The sequence below is a fragment of the Balaenoptera borealis genome, assembly GCF_965194805.1.
Source record: "Balaenoptera borealis genome assembly, chromosome: 8".
NCBI classification, from domain to species: domain Eukaryota; kingdom Metazoa; phylum Chordata; class Mammalia; order Artiodactyla; family Balaenopteridae; genus Balaenoptera; species Balaenoptera borealis.
In genome coordinates, this window is record NC_138865.1 from 87,775,679 (window position 1) to 87,799,226 (window position 23,548).

General features: G+C 33.3%; 1 protein-coding gene and 1 long non-coding RNA gene across 4 annotated transcripts in view; both read left to right on the forward strand.

Annotated features, from left to right (window-relative positions):
- The window catches only part of LOC309634297, a 139,710-nt gene that overhangs the window by 17,010 nt on the left and 99,152 nt on the right, over positions 1 to 23,548 (forward strand). The window lies entirely within an intron of this gene.
- DCAF10 (DDB1 and CUL4 associated factor 10) overlaps positions 1 to 23,548 on the forward strand; it is a 56,248-nt gene that overhangs the window by 9,521 nt on the left and 23,179 nt on the right. For all 3 annotated transcript variants that reach the window (XM_082403995.1, XM_082403996.1, XM_082403994.1), the window contains exons 2-3: positions 5,332 to 5,445; positions 16,374 to 16,571. In XM_082403995.1, coding sequence (XP_082260121.1) covers positions 5,332 to 5,445; positions 16,374 to 16,571 — 312 coding nt within the window. The remainder of the gene's footprint in view (positions 1 to 5,331; positions 5,446 to 16,373; positions 16,572 to 23,548) is intronic.

Consider the following 23,548-nt stretch of genomic DNA (forward strand, 5'->3'; position numbering starts at 1 on the left):
GTTTGATATCATTAAATATGATGTATCAATAAATTATTTTGTGACTTAGTTATTAATATAATTGAATATAAAAATTAACAGCAAGCATTATAAGGGCCAAAAAATTTTTAATATACTTACTGTTAACTGCAGCAAAAGCTGAAAAGAGAATTCAGCTCCCATCAACAATTCTGTTGCTATTAAGAGTGATTTTTTTTACTTATCAAGTCTACAGGTTACTTGATGACTACCTATTTATGAGGAATTTTTAAAAATTGAAGTATAGTTGATTTATAATATTCTGTTAGTTTCAGGTGTACAGAAAAGTGATGCAGTTATATTTTTTTTTTCAGATTTTTTTCCATTATAGGTTGTTACAATATATTAAATATAATTCCCTGTGCTATATAGTAAATTCTTGTTGCTTACCTGTTTTTCGTATCTGTCAATCCCATACTCCTTATTTATCCGTCCCTCCTTCCCTTTCCCCTTTGGTAACCATAAGTGTGTTTTATATGAATGACTACCTATTTAATGTGGAAATTCTTGGAGGGGCTTTATGCAATTTCCTGTGGCAGTTCATGGTTCAGACAAAGGCATCTGGGTCAAAAAAACGATTATGGCTACAATTTCCAAAAATTAATAAATGATTGGGAATTACTAGAATAATTTGATGAACAATTTGAGTTAGAACTAATACCACTTGGCAAGCATTTTTATAACCTATAGGTTAGTTTAATTTTTTAATGTTTTAAAATTTTTATTCATGTTAATTTATATTACATTGAATATTTAATATTTTTTTGAATATCACATTTGACTATATGTAACAGCTGCCTCATGGTTTTTTTTTGCAAACATACAAGGATTTAAAAATTGCTCTCTTGTAAGGCCACATGTTTCAAAAGATTATCATTAAGTAGTTTCTCAGTATAATGTGATTGCTAGAAATTAATAACAAAAAGATAACTAGAAAAACCTCATGTATTTTCAAGTTAAGAAACATTTATAAATAACTCATAAGTCAAAGTAGAAATGATAATGGAAATTAGAAATATTTAGAACTAAATGATAATGAAAGTACCATGTTGCAAAAGTTGTGGGATATAAGTAAATCCTCACTTAGTAGGAAAATTATAATCTTTAATAAACTAGAAAGGAAGACAAGGAAAATTAGTTAGCTAAGTATCCATCTCAAGAAATAGTAAAAATAGTGAAGTTATAGTAAAGTAAATCTGAAGAAAGTAAAAGGAAAGAAATACAGCAATAAAGAGTAAAATTAGTGAAATTCTAAAAATTAAGTAGAAATACTCAACAGAAACATCTGTCTTTGAAAAGACAAAGAATAATGAAAAACACTCATTAGATTGATCAAGAGAATACCCAAATAAACAATATTCAGAATGAAAGGGGGACATAATTTCTGATACAAGAAGTAGAGATTGTAGCTTTCCAGAAGTAGCAGAGTAGATGGTTTGGACCAACCCTCCAACTGAGAATAACTAGAAAAGCTAGAGAAAAACATAAGTATCTAATGTAAGATATAAAAAGTTATGTTTGAAGGGATTAGAGAATTGAGGCAATGAGGAAATTGCAGGGCCAAGGTCTGCAAATGGAGGGTAGCCAGAGATGTGAACCCACCGTTTTAGCCAACTGAATCTAGCAATATGGTAGAAATGAAAGATTGATTTGACATTAGAAAATAAATTAATGTAAATCACTACATTAACATATTAAAAAGAAAACTATAGGATAATTTCAATAAGTGTTAGAAAATGTTTTATATACTTTAATGTATATTAATGGAAAAAAACACTCAGCAGATTTGAAGTAGAAGAGAATTAATTTCCTTAATCCAATAATAGGAATCTACCAAAACAAATAAACCCTACAGCAAACATTGTGCTTAATGATGAAATGGTGAATGTATTCTTGAAGATAAGGAACAAGATAAGAGTGCACGCTGTATTAACATTTCTATTCAACATTGTACTGAAAGTCCTAGCCAGTGCAACAAGGAAAAAAAGTATTAAAAAGAACAAAGCAGGGACTTCCCTGGTGGCACAGTGGTTAAGAATCTGCCTGCCAATGCAGGGGACATGAGTTTGAGCCCTGGTCCGGGAAGATTCCACATGCCACAGAGCAACTAAGCCCGTGCACCACAAGTACTGAGCCTGCGCTCTAGAGCCCATAAGCCACAACTACTGAGCCCACATGCCACAACTACTGAAGCCCATGTGCCTAGAGCCTATGCTTTACAACAAGAGAAGCCACCGCAATGAGGAGCCCACGCACCACAACGAAGAGTAGCCCCCACTTACCACAGCTAGAGAAAAGCCCGTGCGCAGCAACAAAGATCCAACGCAGCCAAAAATAAATAAATTTATATTAAAAAAAAGAACAAAGCAACTGTATATAGATGATATGATTATTGACAAAACCTAAAATAACCTATGATAAAGTATTAAATAGCAAGATTGATGATAAATAATATTTTAAAAATCAGTTGCTCTTCTGTACACTAGCAACAAATGAAACAATTTTAAAAAGAACATTTAGAAAAGCATCAAAAAAAAATCTCAACTACCCAGGAATAGATACAACAAAAGATAGGCATGACCCATATGGAGAAAATCTCTGTTGTAAATGGAGATATGACATGTTCAAGGATTGGAAGACTCCATATTGTCAAGATGTCAATTCTATGCAAACTTTTCTTTAGATTTATTACAATCTCAATTAAAATCCACATGTGGGGCTTCCCTGGTGGCGCAGTGGTTGAGAATCTGCCTGCTAATGCAGGGGACACGGGTTCGAGCCCTGGTCTGGGAAGATCCCACATGCCACGGAGCAGCTAGGCCCGTGAGCCACAACTACTGAGCCTGCACGTCTGGAGCCTGTGCTCCGCAACAAGAGAGGCTGTGATAGTGAGAGGCCCGTGCACCGCGATGAAGAATGGCCCCCACTTGCCACAACTAGAGAAAGCCCTCGCACAGAAACGAAGACCCAACACAGCCAAAAATTAAAAAAAAAGAAAAAAGAAAAGAAAAAAAAAAAAAAAATCCACATGTGGATCTGTGCGTGTGTGTGTGTGTGTACACATAACTTCCTAAGTCAATTCTAAATGTATAAGGATGTTCAAAGGTCCAAGGATTGTTACAATACTCTTGCTAAGAAAATCTTGAATATGTGGGAAACTATGCATATTACTGATGGGATGATTCAATACTGTATGATATAAATTCTACCAAATTAATTTGTAAAGTTACTGCATCCCAATAAAAATACCAACAAGATTTTTTAGTAGTACCTGATAATGCTATATCTAAAATTCATTTGAAAGAGAAAGTATGACATTAGCACCCCCCAACAATGTTTATTAGGGCAATGAGAGGCTTGCTTTGCCACTTGTCAAACCTTTTAGAAATTAAAATAGTGTGTTGGTATTGCATAGACTAGAATATAGAGTCCCCCCAAAAAAACGTGTATATGATAAAGGTGGCATTTAGAAAAGTATAGGCTTTGATGTTTGGACAAATGACATCCATTTTAAAAACTTACAAATCATGCCATGTACAAAAATAGATTGTAATCTATTGTAATAGATTTTTTGGTATTAAAACCAAAAAAATGGGGCTTCCCTGGTGGCAGAGTGGTTAGGAATATGCCTGCCAATGCAGGGGACACGAGTTCAAGCCCTGGTCCAGGAAGATCCCACGTGCCATGGAGCAGCTAAGCCCGTGTGCCACAACTACTGAGTCTGTGCTCTAGAGCCTGCGAGCCACAACTACTGAGCTCGCAAGCCACAGCTACTGAAGCCCGCGTGCCTAGAGCCCGTGCTCTGCAACAAGAGAAGCCACCGCAATGAGAAGCCTGCGCAACGCAACGAAGAGTAGCCCCCGCTCACCGCAACTAGAGAAGGCCTGCGCACAGCAGCAAAGACCCAACACAGCCAAAAATAAATAAAATAAAATAAATAAATTTAAAAAAAAAAGACTATCAGTTTTATAGGTCTCTCTCTTTTTTTTAATAGGTCTGTTATGTACAATGTTTAAGATTAAGACTCTCCCAGAATCATTGATTCATTACTTTTATGCACAAAAAGGAGAAAATTTCATTTCATGACTCTTCTGACCAACAAAAAGAAATGATTATTTATACATCTTCTAAAATTACATATATTAATTTGAATACTTTTACTCATGATGGTCAACTAGCACAAAAATCCTACAAAAATCCTTCACATACTAGTAAATTTTTGAAATCCAGATACCTCACAAAAGGGTTTATGCAGACACCCTTTAAAGGATAATTTCATGATTACTACATATGGAAAAGATTTCAACTTAGTAGATTTTTTTCCCTCCCCACTTTATCTAAAAAGTTTGTTCTGAATAGAAAAAATTGGCCATTTAAAATTCCATCTTATGCACTTTCATCTTAAAGTGTAAAAATACCATTTGTTATTGGAACTATAAATTGAGAAGACCTGAACTTTCAAAGACTCAGGATTTCATTTGCTAGGTCTGAATCTGAAAGATCAACGCCTACAGAAAACTAAGGCAAAATAAGTGACAATAGATTTTCAGAAATCAAAATGGGGTTTATAAAAGGTTTATAAAAATACAACTTTGTAATAGGAAAGGGCTGAAACAAGAGATAATACTAAAAATCCATAAAGGAAAAGGTTAAGTTTGACTATATCAAACTGGTTTAGTAGGGTATATGCTAGACCTTTTCAGTGCATTTTTATAGATGCTGATGAAGAAATACCTAATTTTGTTGTATATGATTTTTTTCCTAAGTTGCCTCATTTATGCATGTTTTTCTGCAACCAGCTTTTCTCATTTAAAAATATGTTTTAGAGTTCTTCATATCCACATAAAGTTATCCCTTTCTTTTTAAATGTTGTGCTATATTGTAAAGTATTATATACTATGGCTTATATAATCAACCATTCCTTCTTTTATGTACATTTAGGTTACTTTCAATTTCTCCCTACAATGAAGCATATCTTTAAATGTGCTTCTTTGTATTTAGAAATGATTATTTCTCTAGATCGAATTCCCAGAAAAAAATTGCTGAGTCAAAAGGTATGCATGTTTAAAATTTTGATAGATACTGGTACTCTCCACACAAGCCGCACCAGTTTACACTTCACCATAATGTATGAGAGTACCATTTCCTACTACTACTTTCAACAGTGAATAGTGTCAGTCTTTTAAATATCTGCTACTAATGTGGACAAAAAGAAGTTATTCATCTATAACTTGTGTAGTTATAAATAGTTGAATATCAATAACCAGAGAATGCTAAAAAACTCAATAAGAGAAATGTGTCATTTGCTTCCAGGTCAGTGCTGACAGTTGCTTGCGAACAGACTGAAGTTCTGCTTTTTGATCCTATATCTTCAAAGCACATAAAAACACTTTCTGAAGCTCATGAAGACTGTGTAAATAATATAAGGTTAGTATTGTAGTGAAAAAGTGAACTTTATTAATGTGACCCAAAATATTCTGTTTTGGAAGTTAATGAAAATTTATAATGCCTTGTCCAGCAGTACTAAGTGATATACATTTGGAATTGTGAAACTTATCCCTTTAATTACAAAACTTACTGTTAACCATTTTGGATTGGAATCTTTCTGAAATACATTTTCACTTCCATATGATCTCACCTTTTCTCCTTGTGTATTAGGGTCATCATTATGAATCTCAGCCATGTATTATAATAGTCCTGTAATGCTTTTGGGCAGTCCCATTGCTTAGCCTCTCTCACTACCAGCCCCCAAATTCATACTATTGAGGGAAAAAAACACATATGAACAGAAAAACTTCTTTATAGCATTGTTGGAAGCTCCTTAAATTCTCAATAATGTGGGAAGTAAATAACAGTTGAATAGCTTGGTGGACTAATATGCAGTCATTAAAATGATGGTTACAGAGACTACATATCAGCATGGACAAATGCTTGCGATAGTACAGGTTAAAATCATAAAAATTATATAAATATGACATGATGCAGAAGAAAAAGATTAGAAGGAAATATTTTTAAATGCTTACAGTGGATGTGTTAGAATGAATGGATTATGAGTAATTTTCTATTTTCTAAACTTTATATAATGAGATTATATGAGTTTCATAATGATTACTTTTAATGTTCAAAAAAAATGAGGAAATTACTTCCAGTCAAGGTGACATATTGAATTTTGATGTAACCTCTAGCTCCAAACATACAGAACAATAGATTAAATAGCACAAAAGATACAGCCAGGCTCTGAAACAACATAAATGTCTTTGTGTCCATATGGCCAGACTGGAACACAGACACAAAGCTGTTACAGGGTTGAAACCATAAGCCCACTGGGTTTTCAGTCAGGCACTGACATATAGTAGTTTAGCTCCTGTCAGGAATCAAAAATGCTAAAATTGTTTCATGTGAGGCAGGAACCAGAGCCAGAATTACTATATGAAGCCAGGGGTTTAGTTGGAATGAGGCTGAAAAAAGGAAAAAGCTATTAGTTACCTGGGACTGTAGGTTTCAGATGATAAAAATACAGCTTCATGACCAGGAATTGAATGAAGCCATTGTTGAGTCAGTGATTGAAGGTATATATGTGATAGCTGCAATATTATCATGAAACTGGAGGCCTTAATGTCATTATGAGGCCTAGTAGTGGATTTGGTTCCAGAAATCCAAGTGGGGGCAACTATAAAACCATTAAATAGGAAGAAAGAGAGAGAAAAAATTTTTAAATCTTTCTTGCTCAAAATAAGCCTATAACCAAAATTCCCAAACTCATGAAGATATCTAATATTAATATCATAACAAAACCAGCAACTAGAACAGGCATTTTCTCTGGATGAAATTAATTTTTTGGAGTAGTCCAACAAAGCCTTTATTTTAAAAAATGAATTATTTATTTTTTTTCGACTAGGTAATACATGCACGTGGTACAAAATTCAAAGGTACAAAAGGGTAAACAGTGAAAAGTAAGTCTGTCTCCCACCTCTGTCCCCTAGCCACCCAGTTCCCCTCCCCAGAGGCAACCACTATTATGTTTCTTGCTATCCTTTCTGAGATAGTTCATGCATGTACAAGCATATGTACACACATATACATAAACTTTTATATAAGTGGTAGCATTCTGCACATACTATTATATACATTGGCTTTTTCACTTAATGACATATTTAAGATCATTCCATATGTGTACCCATGGGATGATTTTTTTAACGGCTGCATAGTATTCCATTGATTGGAAGAAACTTTAAAGCATTTTTAGGATGCTCAAAGAAATAAGTTAAGGGACACTTCCCATTAATAGAGAGCTCAAAATTATGAAAAAAAAATAGGTTAATGTGGAAAAAAACCAACTAGAACTTTTGTAAATTAAAAATATAGTTGGTATATCAAAAAACTTAATAAACGGGATAAATATTACCCTTTACATCACTGATGAGAGAATTAATGGGTTAGAAAATATTACTAAAAAATTCACCCAGAGATTGATTGAGATGTATAATATCTCAGTTACAGAAGAAAGAAGTTGCAGAGATTGGAGGAGAACTAAATTTTGAAGACACAAAGGCTGAGAATTTTCAATATTGAAGAAGGACCTGAATCCTTGAATCAAAAGTAAACTCTAGGGCTTCCCTAGTGGCGCAGTGGTTGAGAATCTGCCTGCCAATGCAGGGGACACGGGTTCAAGCCCTGGTCTGGGATGATCCCACATGCCGCGGAGCAACTGGGCCCGTGAGCCACAACTACTGAGCCTGCGCGTCTGGAGCCTGTGCTCCGCAACAAGAGAGGCCGCAATAGTGAGAGGCCCGCGCACAGCGATGAAGAGTGGCCCCCGCTTGCCACAACTAGAGAAAGCCCTCACACAGAAACAAAGACCCAACACAGCCAAAAAAATTTTTAAATAAATTAATTAATTAATTAAAAAAAAAAGTAAACTCTAGAATCAAGTGGGTTAAACAAAGATAAAGCTACATCTAGACAGGTTGTGGTGAAATTCTGGAATATCAGATAAAGAGGAAATCTTAAAAGCCACCAAAGTTAGAGGCCAGATTACCTACAGAGGTACGATAATTAAACTGACTGGTTTCTTATCAACAACAGTTGATGCTAGGAGAAAAAGGAGTAATATCTTAAATACTAAGACAAAGTAATGTTTAATACCATTTCATATCCAGGTAAATTGTTATTCCAGAATAAAGAATTTTGATTCAGTGAAATTGTAAATGTTATTAATTATTAATAGCAGAAAGATAATAATTTAGGATTTTTGTGGGGGAGGGTGCATTTAAAACAAAGTTAAAACGAAAACTCTAGATTAGCACTATCCAATACAATTATAATTTTAAATTAAAAATTGTCTAGTAACATTAAAAAAAGACATGAAATTAATTTTTAATAATATATTTTATTTACTCCAGTATGCCTAAAATGAGCAATAAATATGGAAAGATTTTCAAGCTTACTAGTTATCATGGAAATGCAAATAAAAATAACAATGAAGAAATATCAAATATTGACAAAGATGCTGAGAAATAGAAACTCTTAGACATTATTGATGGAATATAAATTGGTAAAATTATTTTGAGCAATTTAGCAATATCTGGTAAAATTGAAGATCGATTGTTTAAAATAAATTAAAGCACATGTGAACAAGGAAATGTCTAAAGAAGGTTCATTACAGCATCATTAGTAATAGAAGTTGAAAACAAATCTCCATAAAGAGGAAGATAAATGAATTGTATACTCATACGATGGAATACTATACATCAGTTAAAATAAATGAACTAGAAGCATCAGCATCTGAGATATATCAGAAATTCAAGGTCGAGCCAGAAAAGCAAATTGTAGAATGAGCTGTACAGTGTGATACCACTTATATAAAGTTTAAAAATAAATGAACATAAACTTGATGAAGGCATGTATTTGTTTGTTTGTTCTCTGCTCTATCCCTAGCACCTAGAACTGTGCCACAGAGTGGGTGCTCATTAAATATTTACAGAATAAGTTGAATGCAAAACAAAACTGTAAATTACTTATGGATACATACTTATGAATTCATAGTATTAAAAACTTGCAAGGGGAGTGACAAACAACAAATTTTGGATAGTGGTTCCCCCTGGAGAGGGAGGGAGGGGAGTGGGATTGGGGAGGGATATACAGGGGTCTTCAATTGTGTTTGTAATGTTCAAAAAAAATCTGAAATATAACCAAATGTTAATATGTGATAAAGCTGGGTGGTGGGTATCACAGATGTTTGTTATATTCTTCATAATTTTCTTTATGTTTCTAATATTTTACAATTAAAAAATTTCTTATCTCAAAAAGACATGTCAAGTTGTTTGCCCCTACTCAAAATGACCTCTAATTTGCTATTAGAATTTGTGTTCTTTTTCAATGTCATTTCTCATTTGCTGCTATCAATGTGCCTGCCCTAGTACCCCACACCTACAAATTTGAATTTGCTTCTTATCTGTTTGTTAGAAAAACGGATTTTGAAGCTATTTAGAAGTACATATCACTTAAATGTTTTGAGTAAGATCTGAAGGGTCCTCTAGCATGAGCTTAATTGTGTATTACTTATTAATTTTTTGAGTGCTTACCATGTGCCAAACCTTTTGTGAAGCACATTTGATACATTATATTGTTTAATCCTCACAGTATCCCGATGTGAGACAGATATTGTACCCATTTTAAGGAATGAAGAAACTGCAACTCAGATAAAGAGATTTCCCCGGGGTCTTTTTATAGGAAGTGGTAGAGCTGGAATTCATACTCAGTTCCATTAGACCACCTCACTGTACTTTTCAGAGATATGGGTATGCATTTCCTGGTTTGGTTCTAGATAGTCATTTTCCACATACTTAGTAATGTCTTCTAGTTCATTTCTTAGTTTTGAGGTTTGCTTATATTGTAAAATAAAAATATTGATAGTTGTGGAGAGTATTTTCTGTTGCTTCATATGAAAGTAAGGGAAAAAATATGTAATTTAAATTCTTAAGCCCAATACACAGCCCTACTTCTCATTCATGAGGACTCTGTATGAAGATTTAAGAGTCCATTTAATAATCAAGGTCCCCCAGTTATGAGGTTAGAGGGGGAACTGAGGTTATCCTAAGAATATTTACTTAGTGATATGGCAGTTAAAAAATTAGTACCCATTTAAATATTCCAGGATCTGCTTTTCCCTCCCACTGTCTTTGTTGGTCTTTTCCTGATTGTTACATTTCAAACAATATAATGTAGGAGCAGTGCTTATCATGGGGAACATGAAATTTCTGATCTTGCAAAGGATGTAAAATTTTGCAGGGCCTTGAGAGTGATGTTAGAGAACTGGTGAAAATCATTGGCAAATGAGGATCTGACAGAGTTAGACTAGTTATCAATTAGAGAAAAGAGAATGACAGAAATGATGACATGATAGAAACTTCAAAGAATTATGTGAATATCCCACAGGACTAAGGAAAGGCCTTTGGGAAAATTGATAAAGACCTTGAATGTTATACAGAAATGGCCCTCTTTTTATTATAGTACAAAATTCAGATATGAAGTAAGGATGTCATATTGTGCTTCATAATTTCATTGGAAAGATTATGCAAAAAACCCAAACATTTAATTTATTCTTGTTCTAAGAATTTGCATATAGTTAAATAAATTTAAAAAGGCCTTTTTTGATGATTTTTAGTTTTTTTTTTTTTAATATACAACACTTTCTTTCCCTTGTACAATGAAATGTTGGTACCTGTTTTAAGAAAATTCAATTTCAATTGCTGTTATCCTTTACCAATCATCCTCTGATAATGAAGACCTCAATTTATCCAGAGCTGTTATAGTCATATATTGGAGTTTAATGGAGACATATGGAAAAGTTCTGTAATTCAGAAACTCAGAGATTTCAGTGTGTGTGAAGGAGTGTCTCTTGTTTATTAGAGACCATGTAGTTAAAAATACTTTATAATTATTAACTTATTAGGTAGACTAAGTTTTAATTTGAGAGGATTGGGCCAGACCTCCAAGACTTACCTACCACTTTACACTTTCTGTGTCTGCTTACTTTGGGATAAGAATTGTTGAGGGTGCTTTAACTGGTCTCCTAGTCTACATTCTTAATTTTCTATAATTTATCTACTCTCTTTACCAATGATTCTCCAGTACCAAAATTTTTAACAGGTAATACTTTGAGGCAAAAATGAGAAAACTAAAGTCTAAGTATTGAATTTTTCATTAAAGTAAACTTATTCAATTAAAAATTATTAACTTTTGTTCCATGATTATATTTTATGAATTACTGATATTAAAATATCCATACAACAATAGTAATTTTTTTCAGTGGCCTTACTGACAAAAATTTTTAAACCAATCCCTCACTTTATTTTATTTTTTATGAATATAGTTTTGGAACCTAGCCAGCTCAGAGATCCTTCTGAAAGTCTTAACCAATCATGTCACTTTCTTGCTTAAAACCCTTCAGGGTGGACCACTGCGGCCTACAGCAATATAATCCCACTGGGATTTTGAATCCATATGTGCATTATTTTCTGTACGAAATAAAATAGCTTAGTGTTTTTTTTCCCTAAATTTTTCAAATATATAAAGATGCTTCTATGATGATGATCAATTTATTTTAAAAATTTGACTTGACTTTCCAGTAGCCTTTGTTATTTTATATTTTTTAAATCGTCTAATTCCTGTCAAGTGTGGAAGTCATTGAAATATTTTTACTTTTAAAAGCCTCATCAGTAAAGGTAAAACTATAAGGGGAAAAAATGGATTTGACAATATAATAATTAAATTTCAATGTGAACCACATTTAAAGATAGAAATATATGGAAAACATATTCAACATACTGTATTTGAAAAACTGAAGAATATTAGTCATATTATAAACAGATTTTGTAACTCAATAAAAATAATATTGCAAGAGGAAAATCAGCAAGGAACATGAATAGCAATTCCCCAAAGAAATATAATCTTCCAATTAATATGAAAAAAGTTCAACTTTACTAAAAATAAGTTTCAACTTAAAACAAGATGATATTTTTTTCCTATTAAAAAAATACCTGTGTGGGAAGAGTTTGGAGAAGCGGACACTCGTAACCGCTGGTAGAACTAGATATTGGTATGTTCTTTTGAGGACAATTTGTCTATATGTAGCAAAAGCCTTACCTTTTAAAAAAATCCCTTTTTACTTAACAATACATTTTTCTGGAAATGTATTTAGAAAAATAACTAGGAATGTGATTAATATTTGGCTGTTAGCATATTCATCATAGTGTTTTGAATAGTAATAAATTGGCAGCAATCTAAACATCCAAAAATTGCAAATTAGTTTAAAAAAGAGAAAAGATTATGGTTCACTCATACGGTGAATGCTATTCAACCATTAAGAATTATTTTGTCAATAAATCTTTAATGACATGGCAAAATAGTTATGAAATAATATTAGGCTTGAAATACATGAATTAGGCTAAATATCAATTACAGTGGTTATTTTTGGTGGTGGATTTTTTTCCATTTAAAAAAATATTTTCAATGGGCATGTATTTATAATTAAGAAATAGTTATTGGGAATCACTATAGAATAATACCATGATATATTCTCTACTTGTCTCTACTTTTCCACACACAGCACTTCTAACTGCTGTTGCCTCTCAGAGTACACCATCCCCGTACACACCTTTGTACCTTTGCTTACCCCTTGGCCACTTAGGGTTCCTGCTCATTTTTTTAAAGTCAGTTCAAATGACACCACCATGAAACCATCCTCTTTTCTTTGCTTACTCCCCACACATTTATTTTGTATAACTATGTATTTATAATGTCTTCTCCACTAGGCAGTGAACTTCTATCTTATTCATTCATTTAATAAATATTTGTGAGTGGGACTGTGTGTGTTGGGTACTGCAGATCTAATCATGAATTATGCAGACAGGTTTCCCCTGCCTTCAAGGAGTTTATAGCCTTGTAAATTTATTCCTTACACTGTAACATTAAGTATTACCATAGAACTGTAGAGTGCTTTGGGAAATAGAAGATCAGTAAATCTGGCCCAGGCTGGATAGAGAGAGAAGCCTTCCTGGAAGGGATGATAGCTGGCTATTAAAAAGAAAGCAAGTGTTATCCAGGTCAAGAGGTAGGGAGGATGTGGTTTCAGGTAGCAGAAACAGCCTGTACAAAAGCCTGGGATTTTAAAATCGTGTTAGTTTCAGGAAGGCCATTATGGTGTTGTGGATATTGAGATTGATTTCTGAGACAAAATAATTATATATAATTCTAAATAATAATAATTCAAAATAATTATATATATATACATATATATATCTTAGAAGAAACTCCAGAATTCACTTCTTCTGTGAGAGATTGGGTAGTTATATATAAAAGAATATGTTAGAGAAAGCATCCTAATGTTGAATTAAGCAGAAATTAAAATGTGATAGGTAGGTTATTATTTTTTAAGTGTTTGTATAAAATGTATTCTCACTGAGGATTGAGAAATTAGTGTAAAATAATTAAAAATCTGAATTATAGAGTATTTTAATTGTCTGTTTTGTTTTTGTTTTTATAGAAGTATAGTTGATTTACAATGTTGTATTTTCTGATATACAGCAAAGTGATTCAGTTATATATATATATTTTTTCATATTCTCTCCATTATGGTTTATTACAACATATTGAATATAGTTCCCTATGCTATACAGTGGGACCTTGTTGTTTATCTATTTTCTATATGGTAGTTTGTATCTGCTAATCCCAGACTCCTAGTTTATCCACCCCCCTTTCCCCTTTTGTAACCATAAGTTTGTTTTCTAGGGCTGTGAGTCTGTTTCTGTTTTGTAAATAAGTTCATTTGTATCATCTTTTAGATTCCACATATAAGTGATATCATCATATTTGTCTTTCTCTGTCTTATTTGACTTAGTATGATAATCTCTAGGTGCATCCATGTTATTGCAAATGGCATTATTTCATTCTTTTTTATGGCTGAGTAGTATTCCTCTGTACATATATATCACGTCTTCTTTACCTGTTCATCTGTCCATGGACGTTTAGGTTGCTTCCATGTCTTGGCTATTGTGATAGTGCTGCAATGAACATTGGGGTACATGTCTTTTTTTGAATTAGAGTTTCCTGATATATTCCCAGGAGTGGGATTGCTGGATCATATGGCAATTCTATTTTTAGTTTTTTAAGGAACCTCCATACTGTTTTCCATAGTGGATATACCAATTTACATTCCCACCAACAGTGTAGGAGGGTTCCCTTTTCCCCACACCCTCTCCAGCATTAGTTATTTGTACACTTTTTATTTATTTATTTATTTATTTATTTATTTATTTATTTATTATTTTTAGCTGTGTTGGGTCTTCGTTTCTGTGCGAGGGCTTTCTCTAGTTGTGGCAAGTGGGGACCACTCCTCATCGCTGTGCGCGGGCCTCTCACCATCGCGGCCTCTCTTGTTGCGGAGCACAGGGTCCAGACGCGCAGGCTCAGTAATTGTGGCTCACGGGCCCAGTCGCTCCGCGGCACGTGGGATCTTCCCAGACCAGGGCTCGAACCCGTGTCCCCTGCATTGGCAGGCAGATTCTCAACCACTGCGCCACCAGGGAAGCCCTGTACACTTTTTAATGATGGCCATTTTGTAAGGTGATACCTCATCGTAGTTTTGATTTGCATTTCTCTAATAATTAGCAGTGTTGAACATCTTTTCATGTGCCTACCAGCCATCTGTATGTCTTTGGAGAAATGCCTATTTAGGTCTTCTGCCCATTTTTTGATTGGGTTGTTTGTTTTTTAGTTATTGAGTTGTACAAGCTGTTTGTATATATTGGAAATTAAGCCCTTGGAGGTCACATCGTTTGCAAGCATTTTCTCCCAGTCCATAGGTTGTCTTTTCATTTGGTTTATGGTTTCCTTTGCTGTGCAAAAGCTTATAAGTTTGATTAGGTCCCATTTATGTATTTTTGCTTTTATTTCTATTGCCTTGGAAAACTGTTAATTACCTATTTTGTAATCTTGACTGGTCCTAATAAAATGTTGCTAAGTGAGATTATTTGGGGAATGCTTTTGAATTAATAGATAAAAAATGATGGTATGTTTTCTTTTTTTACTGAAAGATTTTTTAAAGTTCTGTAGTGCTTTACAATTTTCAAAAGTTTCACACAGATGATTTCATATAATCCCATAATAACCCCATTTTTTTCCCTCCCTCCTACCCCTCTCCTGCCCCTCCCTGCTTCCCTCTCCCCACTGGTAACCACTTATTTATTCTCTATATCTGTGTCTGCCTTCTTTTTTGTTTTATTCACTAGTTTGTTGTATTTTTTAGATTCTACATATAAGTGGTATCATATAGTATTTGTCTTTCTCTGTCTGACTTATTTCACTTAGCATAATGCCCTCTAAGTCCATCCATGTTGCTGCAAATGGCAAAGTTTCATTCCTTTTTATGGCTGAGTAGTATTCGATTGTATATATATAACACATCTTTATCCATTCATCTGTTGATGGACACATAGGTTGATTTCATACCATGGCAATGTAAATAATGCTGCTATAAACATTGGAGTGCATGTATCTTTTTGAATTAGTGTTTTTGTTTTTTTCAGATATATACCCAGGAGTGGAATTGCTGTAGTTCTATTTTTAGTTTTTGAGAAACCTCTATACTGTTTTCCACAGTGCCTGTACCCATTTACATTCCCACCAGCAGTGTATGAGGGTTCCTTTTTCTCCCCATACCCACCAACATTTGATATTTGTGTTCTTTTTGATGATAGCCATTCTGACAGGTGTGAGGTGATACCTCATTGTGGTTTTTTAATCTTTTCATGTGCCTTTTGGCCATCTGCATTTTCTCTTTGGAAAAATTAAAAATTAAAAGATGGGTTGTATTTTTTTTTTAATCACAATGATGCGGTTGGCCAAAAGTATTTTTTGATGTTGAGTTGTATAAGTAAATATTTCTCATAATTTTGAACACTTTATGCTTAACATGTTTCACTTGCAATTAAGTATTCAAAATCTCCTGTCTCCTATTAAATTGTCTCTCACCATTTGTGTTTCCTATACAGATTCTAAAATTCGTTTTCTCTAGCACTGTTCTCTAAACACCTACCCCTACTTCTAGTTTTGAATAAAAATCAATAATGTAAAACAGATAAAATTGCAACATGGCCCTCACTAAATCATAGTATCCTTCTCTGTGGTTATGTGAATTATACTTACTATTTATTATATATTAGAATCACTGGGTTTATACAGTGAGTTTGTAGTCCTTTTTTGATTTGTTTTCTTGATTCCTAATACAGAGACTGCTTCTCAGTTTTTCTTTAATAAGAGATTAAATGAACTAGTTTTTCTGTTCTGCTTTGTAGATTTCTTGATAACCGGCTGTTTGCTACCTGCTCTGATGACACTACAATAGCACTATGGGATCTGAGAAAACTGAACAGCAAAGTATGCACTTTACATGGTCACACTAGCTGGGTGAAGAACATCGAATATGATACTAATACAAGACTCTTAGTAACGTCAGGATTTGATGGAAATGTCATTATTTGGGACACCAACAGGTTTGTGAATAGGAGATCATGTTAGGATTATGAACAACAAAAAAATGTTTTTAAGATGGTAAACAAATTCAGTGTTCTGTCTTAGCTCTCATATCTCTTTAGGAGAAAGAAACTGGCTTTGGGAAAAAACAATCAGAAAGTGATTCCATCTTTTATTCCTTGCACTTAGTCATATATTGTGACTAAAAAACTTGGAGAAAATTATGTGGAAAGGAGACCAAGTAATATAGTTAATGATGAAAACTGGTTTATAAGATGAGTTTCATGAATTTAAGGAATTTAAGGAAAAATATTTTTGTTATTATTTCCTTTGTGGAACTGAAATGTTTTTCACTCTTTGGTCCTTCAATTCTAAATCTATTTTGTAATTTTTGCACTTTGTTTTCATGCATTAAAAGAGTGGTTTCTCAGTTGGAGTGGTACTGATCCTTAGGGGAATGTTTGGAAATAATGTGTGGTACAGTTTTAGTTGTCACTACAGGAGAAGAGAGGAGGATTTCTACTGGCATTTAGTCAGCAGGGATCAGAGTTTCTAAACATTCTGCAGTGCATGGGACAGTTTGCACAGGGGACCAGTCATCCCATCTAAAATGTCACTAATGCCTGTGTTGTGAAACACTTCAGTAGAATATCTCCTTATAGAGAATTGAAAGAGTTGAAGTTTGGGAAATAATTATAATAAATATTCCTGTTGCTAGCTTTGGTAACATGACAGTACAGTAATATACCAGGAATGTTTCTGAAATATTCTTTTTAGAGCTCATATGTAAAACTAGGGGGATATTCTTAAAGATTTCTAGTTATTCATATTGTTTGAGCAAAGCATAGAGCTACTGAGTATCTTTAAACTAAGACAAGCATACCTGTTTAAATTTAGGACTAATTATTTTTTAGTTTAGAAATAAAATTTGAATAGGAATATAAATAACTTCCAAATTAGTAGAAGGATAAAAGCTAAAAAATACAATCAATCCAATAGAGGCAGAGAAGAGGGGGGGGAAATCATTTTTTTAAAAAGACAGGTAAATTAGGAAGCACAAAAATATGATAGGTAGATAATCGAATATCAACAATTACAATAAGTATATATGGACTAATGTAGTCAGTTATTAGATAGTACTAGATGGATTAAAAAACAGAAACAAACTCTGTGTTCTTCATAAGGAGTATACCTAAAACATACAAACACAGAAAGTTTGAAAGTAAAATGATGGGAAAAAATAAAAGATAAATACAAATCAAAGAAAAATAGTTATATCTACATTAATAGCAGACAAAATAGAGTTTAAGGCATACAGCATTATTAGTGATTTTTAAAAAGGTACTATATTAGAAGCTTTATTTCACTAGAACATAAAAATTCTTATCTTGTGTGTACCTAATAACATAGCCTCAAACCATAAAAAGCAAAAACGGACAGACAAGAAAAAAGTGAGAATCTCCATCTCAGTGGAAAATATTAACATCATTCTCTCATTTACTAATAGATAAAATAGACCAAAAAACTAGTAAGTCTATAGAAGATTTTAATATTATTAATAAGCTTGATTTAGTAGGCATATGTAGAATTCTGCTCCCAAATAGTGAATACATCCTCTAAAGCAAAGTTTGAACATGTACAAAAATTGAGCGTGTTCTGGACTACGAAGTAAGTCTCAACCAATATCAAAGAATTGTTACCACACAAACCATTTTCCCTGATCCCAGTACAGTTTAATGAACAACAGGTAAATAAAAATTCCCAGGTTTGGAGACTTATAAACTTACTTCCTAAATAATTCATGGTTCAAAGAAAAAAATCATAGTGAAATCAGGAGACAGATAGATAGACTAAAAATTAATGAACTAAACATCTTACTCAAAAAGTCTGAAAAAGATAAAAAAGGGTAAACCTGATGAAAGTAGATGTATGGAAATGATATCTTTTTTTAAAAAAGCAGAAATTAATGAAATAGAAAATGAAATACAGTAAAGATTTTTTAAAAGCCTGCTCTTCTCTGATAAGATACATTAAGAAAAAAAGAGAGGACACAATCTTAGCAATGAGAAAGAAGACAATAAAAACTATAGAGTAAGATAATAAGATCAGCTTTTGCCAATATACTTGAAAACTTTGATGAAATAGTTTACACAAAAAAATACACCTATGCAAAGCTGATCGAGGAAGAAATAGAAAACCTGAAATAGACTTATTACCAGGACTGATATTTAACCGTTATGCACTGGTTCAGCTGAAAAGGTTGTTAAAAGATTGAACTTCTTCCATACTAATTGATAAATAGTCACTGTCATGAATCATCCCCACGTGTCATATCCTGGCACCTTCTGGGTACCGTGGCACCTCTTCTAGAGATACTTTCCTCAAGATCTCTCCCTATGATCTAGTAGCGGAAGCCCCCCTTACATAGCAGACTAATCGCAGGATCCAGTTCCAGCACTGCCACCTGCATCAGCTCTAGTTAGTTTTCATGCAGGGCTGGTTATTTAAATATTTCGAATGTCACTTCTGCCTTAGCTATTAGAGAAATGAAAAAAATCAATTAAAACCTATCTACTGGGACTTCCCTGGTGGTCCACGCTCCCATGCAGGGGGCTTGGGTTCAACCCCTGGATGGGGAACTAGATCCCACATATGTGTGGCAACTAAGAAGTCCGCATGCTGCAACTAAGACCCAGCACAGCCTAAATAAATTAATAATAATAATAAAAGATTTTTTAAAAAAAAGAAAGAGCCCGCATGCTGCAATGAAGATCCCGTACACAGCAACGAAGACCCGGTGCCACCAAATAAATAAATAAATATTAAAAAAAAAAAAAACCTATCTACTAATAAAACAGCAGCCTGTCAATTTTACAGGTGACTTCTACCAAATATTACAAGAAACAGAACATTCCAATCTTATTAAACTGTTCAGATTCCAGAAAAATAGAATTCTTACCTCAGGTATGACCTTGATATACAAACTCAAAATGAAAGGTCAGTCTGTACTATGAATGTAGATGTGAATATTCTATAAAAGGGAAATTGGATCCTGTAAGATATTAATCAAAATATCATGACCACATGGACATATATACACTACCAAATGTAAAATAGATAGCTAGTGGGAAGCAGCCGCATAGCACAGGGAGATCAGCTCGGTGCTTTGTGACCACCTAGAGGGGTGGGATAGGGAGGGTGGGAGGGAGGGAGATGCAAGAGGGAAGAGATATGGGAACATATGTATATGTATAACTGATTCACTTTGTTATAAAGCAGAAACTAACACACCATTGTAAAGCAATTATACTTCAATAAAGATGTTTAAAAAAAAAAAAAAATCATGACCAAGTTGGGTTTATTCTAGAAATGAAAAGACTTATCAATAGAAATTCTATTAGTATAATTCATCACACCAGGTTAAATAGAAAAATCCATATGATTGTTTCAACTTAAGAATAAAATTCAACATTTGTTCATAATTAAAAAAAGAAGGGACATCATTACCAACCTTATAAAAAAATAAAAGGATTACAAAGGAATACAATGAACAACTCTATGGCAACAAATCAGACAATTTACATAAACAAATACCTACAGAATCACAAATTACTTAAACTGACTCAAGAGCAAATAGAAAATCTATAGATCTACTGACCTACATAGCAAGTAAAGAAATTGAATTGGTTTAAAATTGAATTTTAAAATCTTCCCACAATGAAAAGCCCCGGTCCAAAAGGCTTCACTGGTGAATTTTACCAAACATTTACAGAATAAATAATATTAATCCTTCACAAACTTTTACAGTAAATAGAGGAGGGGAGAGCACTTCCCAACTCATTTTATGAGGCTAGTATTACTCTGATACCAAACCAGACAAACATCATTAAGAATAGAAAACTACAGACCAATATCCCTCTCCCAAAAATTTGATAAAAGTCCTCAACAAAATATTAGCAAATCAAACCTAGCAACATATATAAAGGATTATATGTCACAACCAAGTGGAATTTATTCCAGGAATATAGATAGGGTTGGTTTAACATCTAAAAATCAATATAATACATGACATTAATAAAGGTCAAAGCCCATATATATGATCATCTCAATAAAGTCAGAAAAAGCACTTGACAAAATCCAACACCCATTTGTGATAAAACTAGTAATAATAGGGAACTTCCTCAACCTGATAAAGGACAGCTATGAAAAACCTACAGCTAAAATCATATTTAATGTTGAAAGACTAAATACATCCCCCCTAAGACTGGGAACAAGGCAAGGATGTCTGCTCTCACCACTTTTATACAACATTATATTGGAAGTACAACTGCACTGGAAGTACAGACAAGAAAAATAACAGGCATCTAGATTGTAAAGAAAGAAGTAAAACTATCTTCATATGTAGAAGATATGATTTTATATATCAAAAGTCTTGAATTCACAAAACTACTAGAACTAATAAGTTCAGCAAGGTCGTAAGATATACTAGATTAATATATAAAAATCAATTGTATTTCTATTCATAAGCAATGAACAGTCCAAAAATGAAGAAAAAAATTCCACTAATAGCATTAAAAAAGAATAAAATACATAGGAATGAATTTAACAAAAGAAGTACAAGATTTGTATGCTGAAAACGAAAACGTTGCTGTAAGAAATGTAAGAAGATATAAACGAATGGAGAGACCATTCCATGCTCATGGATTGGAAGACTCAATATCATTAAGATGGCAATTCTCTCCAAATTAATCTATGGATTCAAGGCAATCCCTATCAAAATTCCAGCTGCCTTTTTTTTGGACAAATTGGAAGACTCACACTTCCTGATTTCAGAAATTTCTACAAAGCCATAGTAATCAAGACAGTGTGGTACTGGCATAGGATAGACGTCTAATGTAAATTAAGGGAACAGAATTGAGTCCAGAAATCAACCCTTATATTTATGATCAGCTGATTTTCAATAAAGGTACTAAAGTAATTCAGTAGTTCAGGAAAGGATAGTCTGTTCAACAAATGAAAGTGAAAAGAAAAACTACAGGATGGGATATGATATTTGTAAATCACATCTGCTAAAGGATTTGTGTCCAGAATAAAGAATTCTTCTAACTCACTTATATGTATTCAAATAACCCAATTTAAAAATGGGTGAGATATTGACATAGACATTTCACCAAGGGTGATACACAAATGATTAATAAGCACCTGAAAAGATGTTTGACATCATTAGTCTTAAGGGAAATGCAAATTAAAACCAAAATGAGATACCACTTCACATCTAATAAGATGGCTTTAACAAAAAAGACAGCAACAAATATTGGCAAGAATATGGAGAAACTGGAACTTCATATATTGCTGGTAGGAATATAAAATGGTACAGCCATTTTAGAAAACAGTTTGGCAGCTTCTTAAAATGTTAAACATAGAGTTGCCATATGACCCAGCAATTCCACTTCTAGATATCTACCCAAGAGAAATGAATATATATGTCCACACAAAGAATGCTTATAATAGTGTTACTCATAATAGCAAAAAAATAGAACCAATCTAAATACTTATCAACTATAAAAGGATGAACAAAATGTGGTATATCTATACAATAGAATACTATGTGGTACTGAAAAGGAGCAAAGTACTGTTATGTGCTACAATATGGCTGAACCTCAAAAAAGTTAAGTGAAAAAGCCAAACCAAAAGACAACTTATTGTATGATTCTATTTATATGAAATGTCAGCAATAGGCAGGAAGTAGATTAGTGGTTATCTGTGGCTGGGAGTAGGAAAGGGAATGACTGCTAATGGGCAAGAGTGATTTTTTAGAGTGATGAAAATGTTCTAAAATTGGATTGTATTGATGACTAGACATAGAAGGAAACTGATCAAAAGTAGGCACTAAAAACCTATAGCACAGTTTTAAATGGTGAAACTTTAGAAGTTTTCTCTATAAAATCAGGAAGGAGAACATGCTTGCCATTACTACTGCTGTTCACTATTGTTTTGGGTTGGAGGGAGGCAGGGTCCTAGTTGGTGCAGTAAAATAAATAAGGATTGGAATATATAAGGATTGGAAAGGAAAAAATGAAACAATATCATTCTCAGATGATATGATTGTCTGTATTAGGGGCTGGCAAACTTTCTATAAAGGACTGTGTAATAAATATTTTAGGCTTTGTTATATTGTCTCTGAGCAGCCATAGACAATGCATGAATGGGTATGGCTATGTTCCAACAAACTTTTTATATAAAATCAGGCAGTGATCCAGATTTTGCCCATAGGCCACAGTTTTTAGACACCTGGTCTATATAGAAAACCCTAGAAATTCTACTGACAGATTATCAGAATTAATCAACATTAACTAAGATTGTTAGATACAAGATCAAAATGTAAAAATCAGTAGTGTTCCTATACATCACTACAAACAACTTAAATTTTTTTTAAGTACATAGTTTTTAGTAATTAAAAAATTTAGTTGGGGACTCCCCTGGTGGTCCAGTGGTTAAGACTCCATGACTCCACTGCAGGGGGCACAGGTTCGATCCCCGGTGGAGGAACTAAGATCACGCATGCCGTGTGGCGCAGCCAAATTAAATAAATAAATAAATAAATGCTCTTTAAAAAAATTTAGTTGGTACACAGGAATAAATTGCAACAGAAGATCTGTATAACCATCATGGAGAAAACTGTAAAATTTCATGTAAGTTATTGTAAGACCTAAGTAGAATCTATGGATGAGAAGATTCCTCTAAAATTAAATATAAGCAAATTTTAAAATGAAGGGTATAAACTCATAAGATGGGGAAATAGGAAAGGAAGCAATGACAATAAAGTTTTAAAATCTGGAAGGCAGGAAGATGAGTGGCAACCGACTCAGCAACTCACTTAAACTTACTTATTAGTAAGTACAAGAAAGCTGAATCCTAAACTGGCAGTGGGAAAAAGTTAAGAACTTAAGAATATTTATACAAAATCCTCAAAAATCACAGGAACTGGCAACTCTCG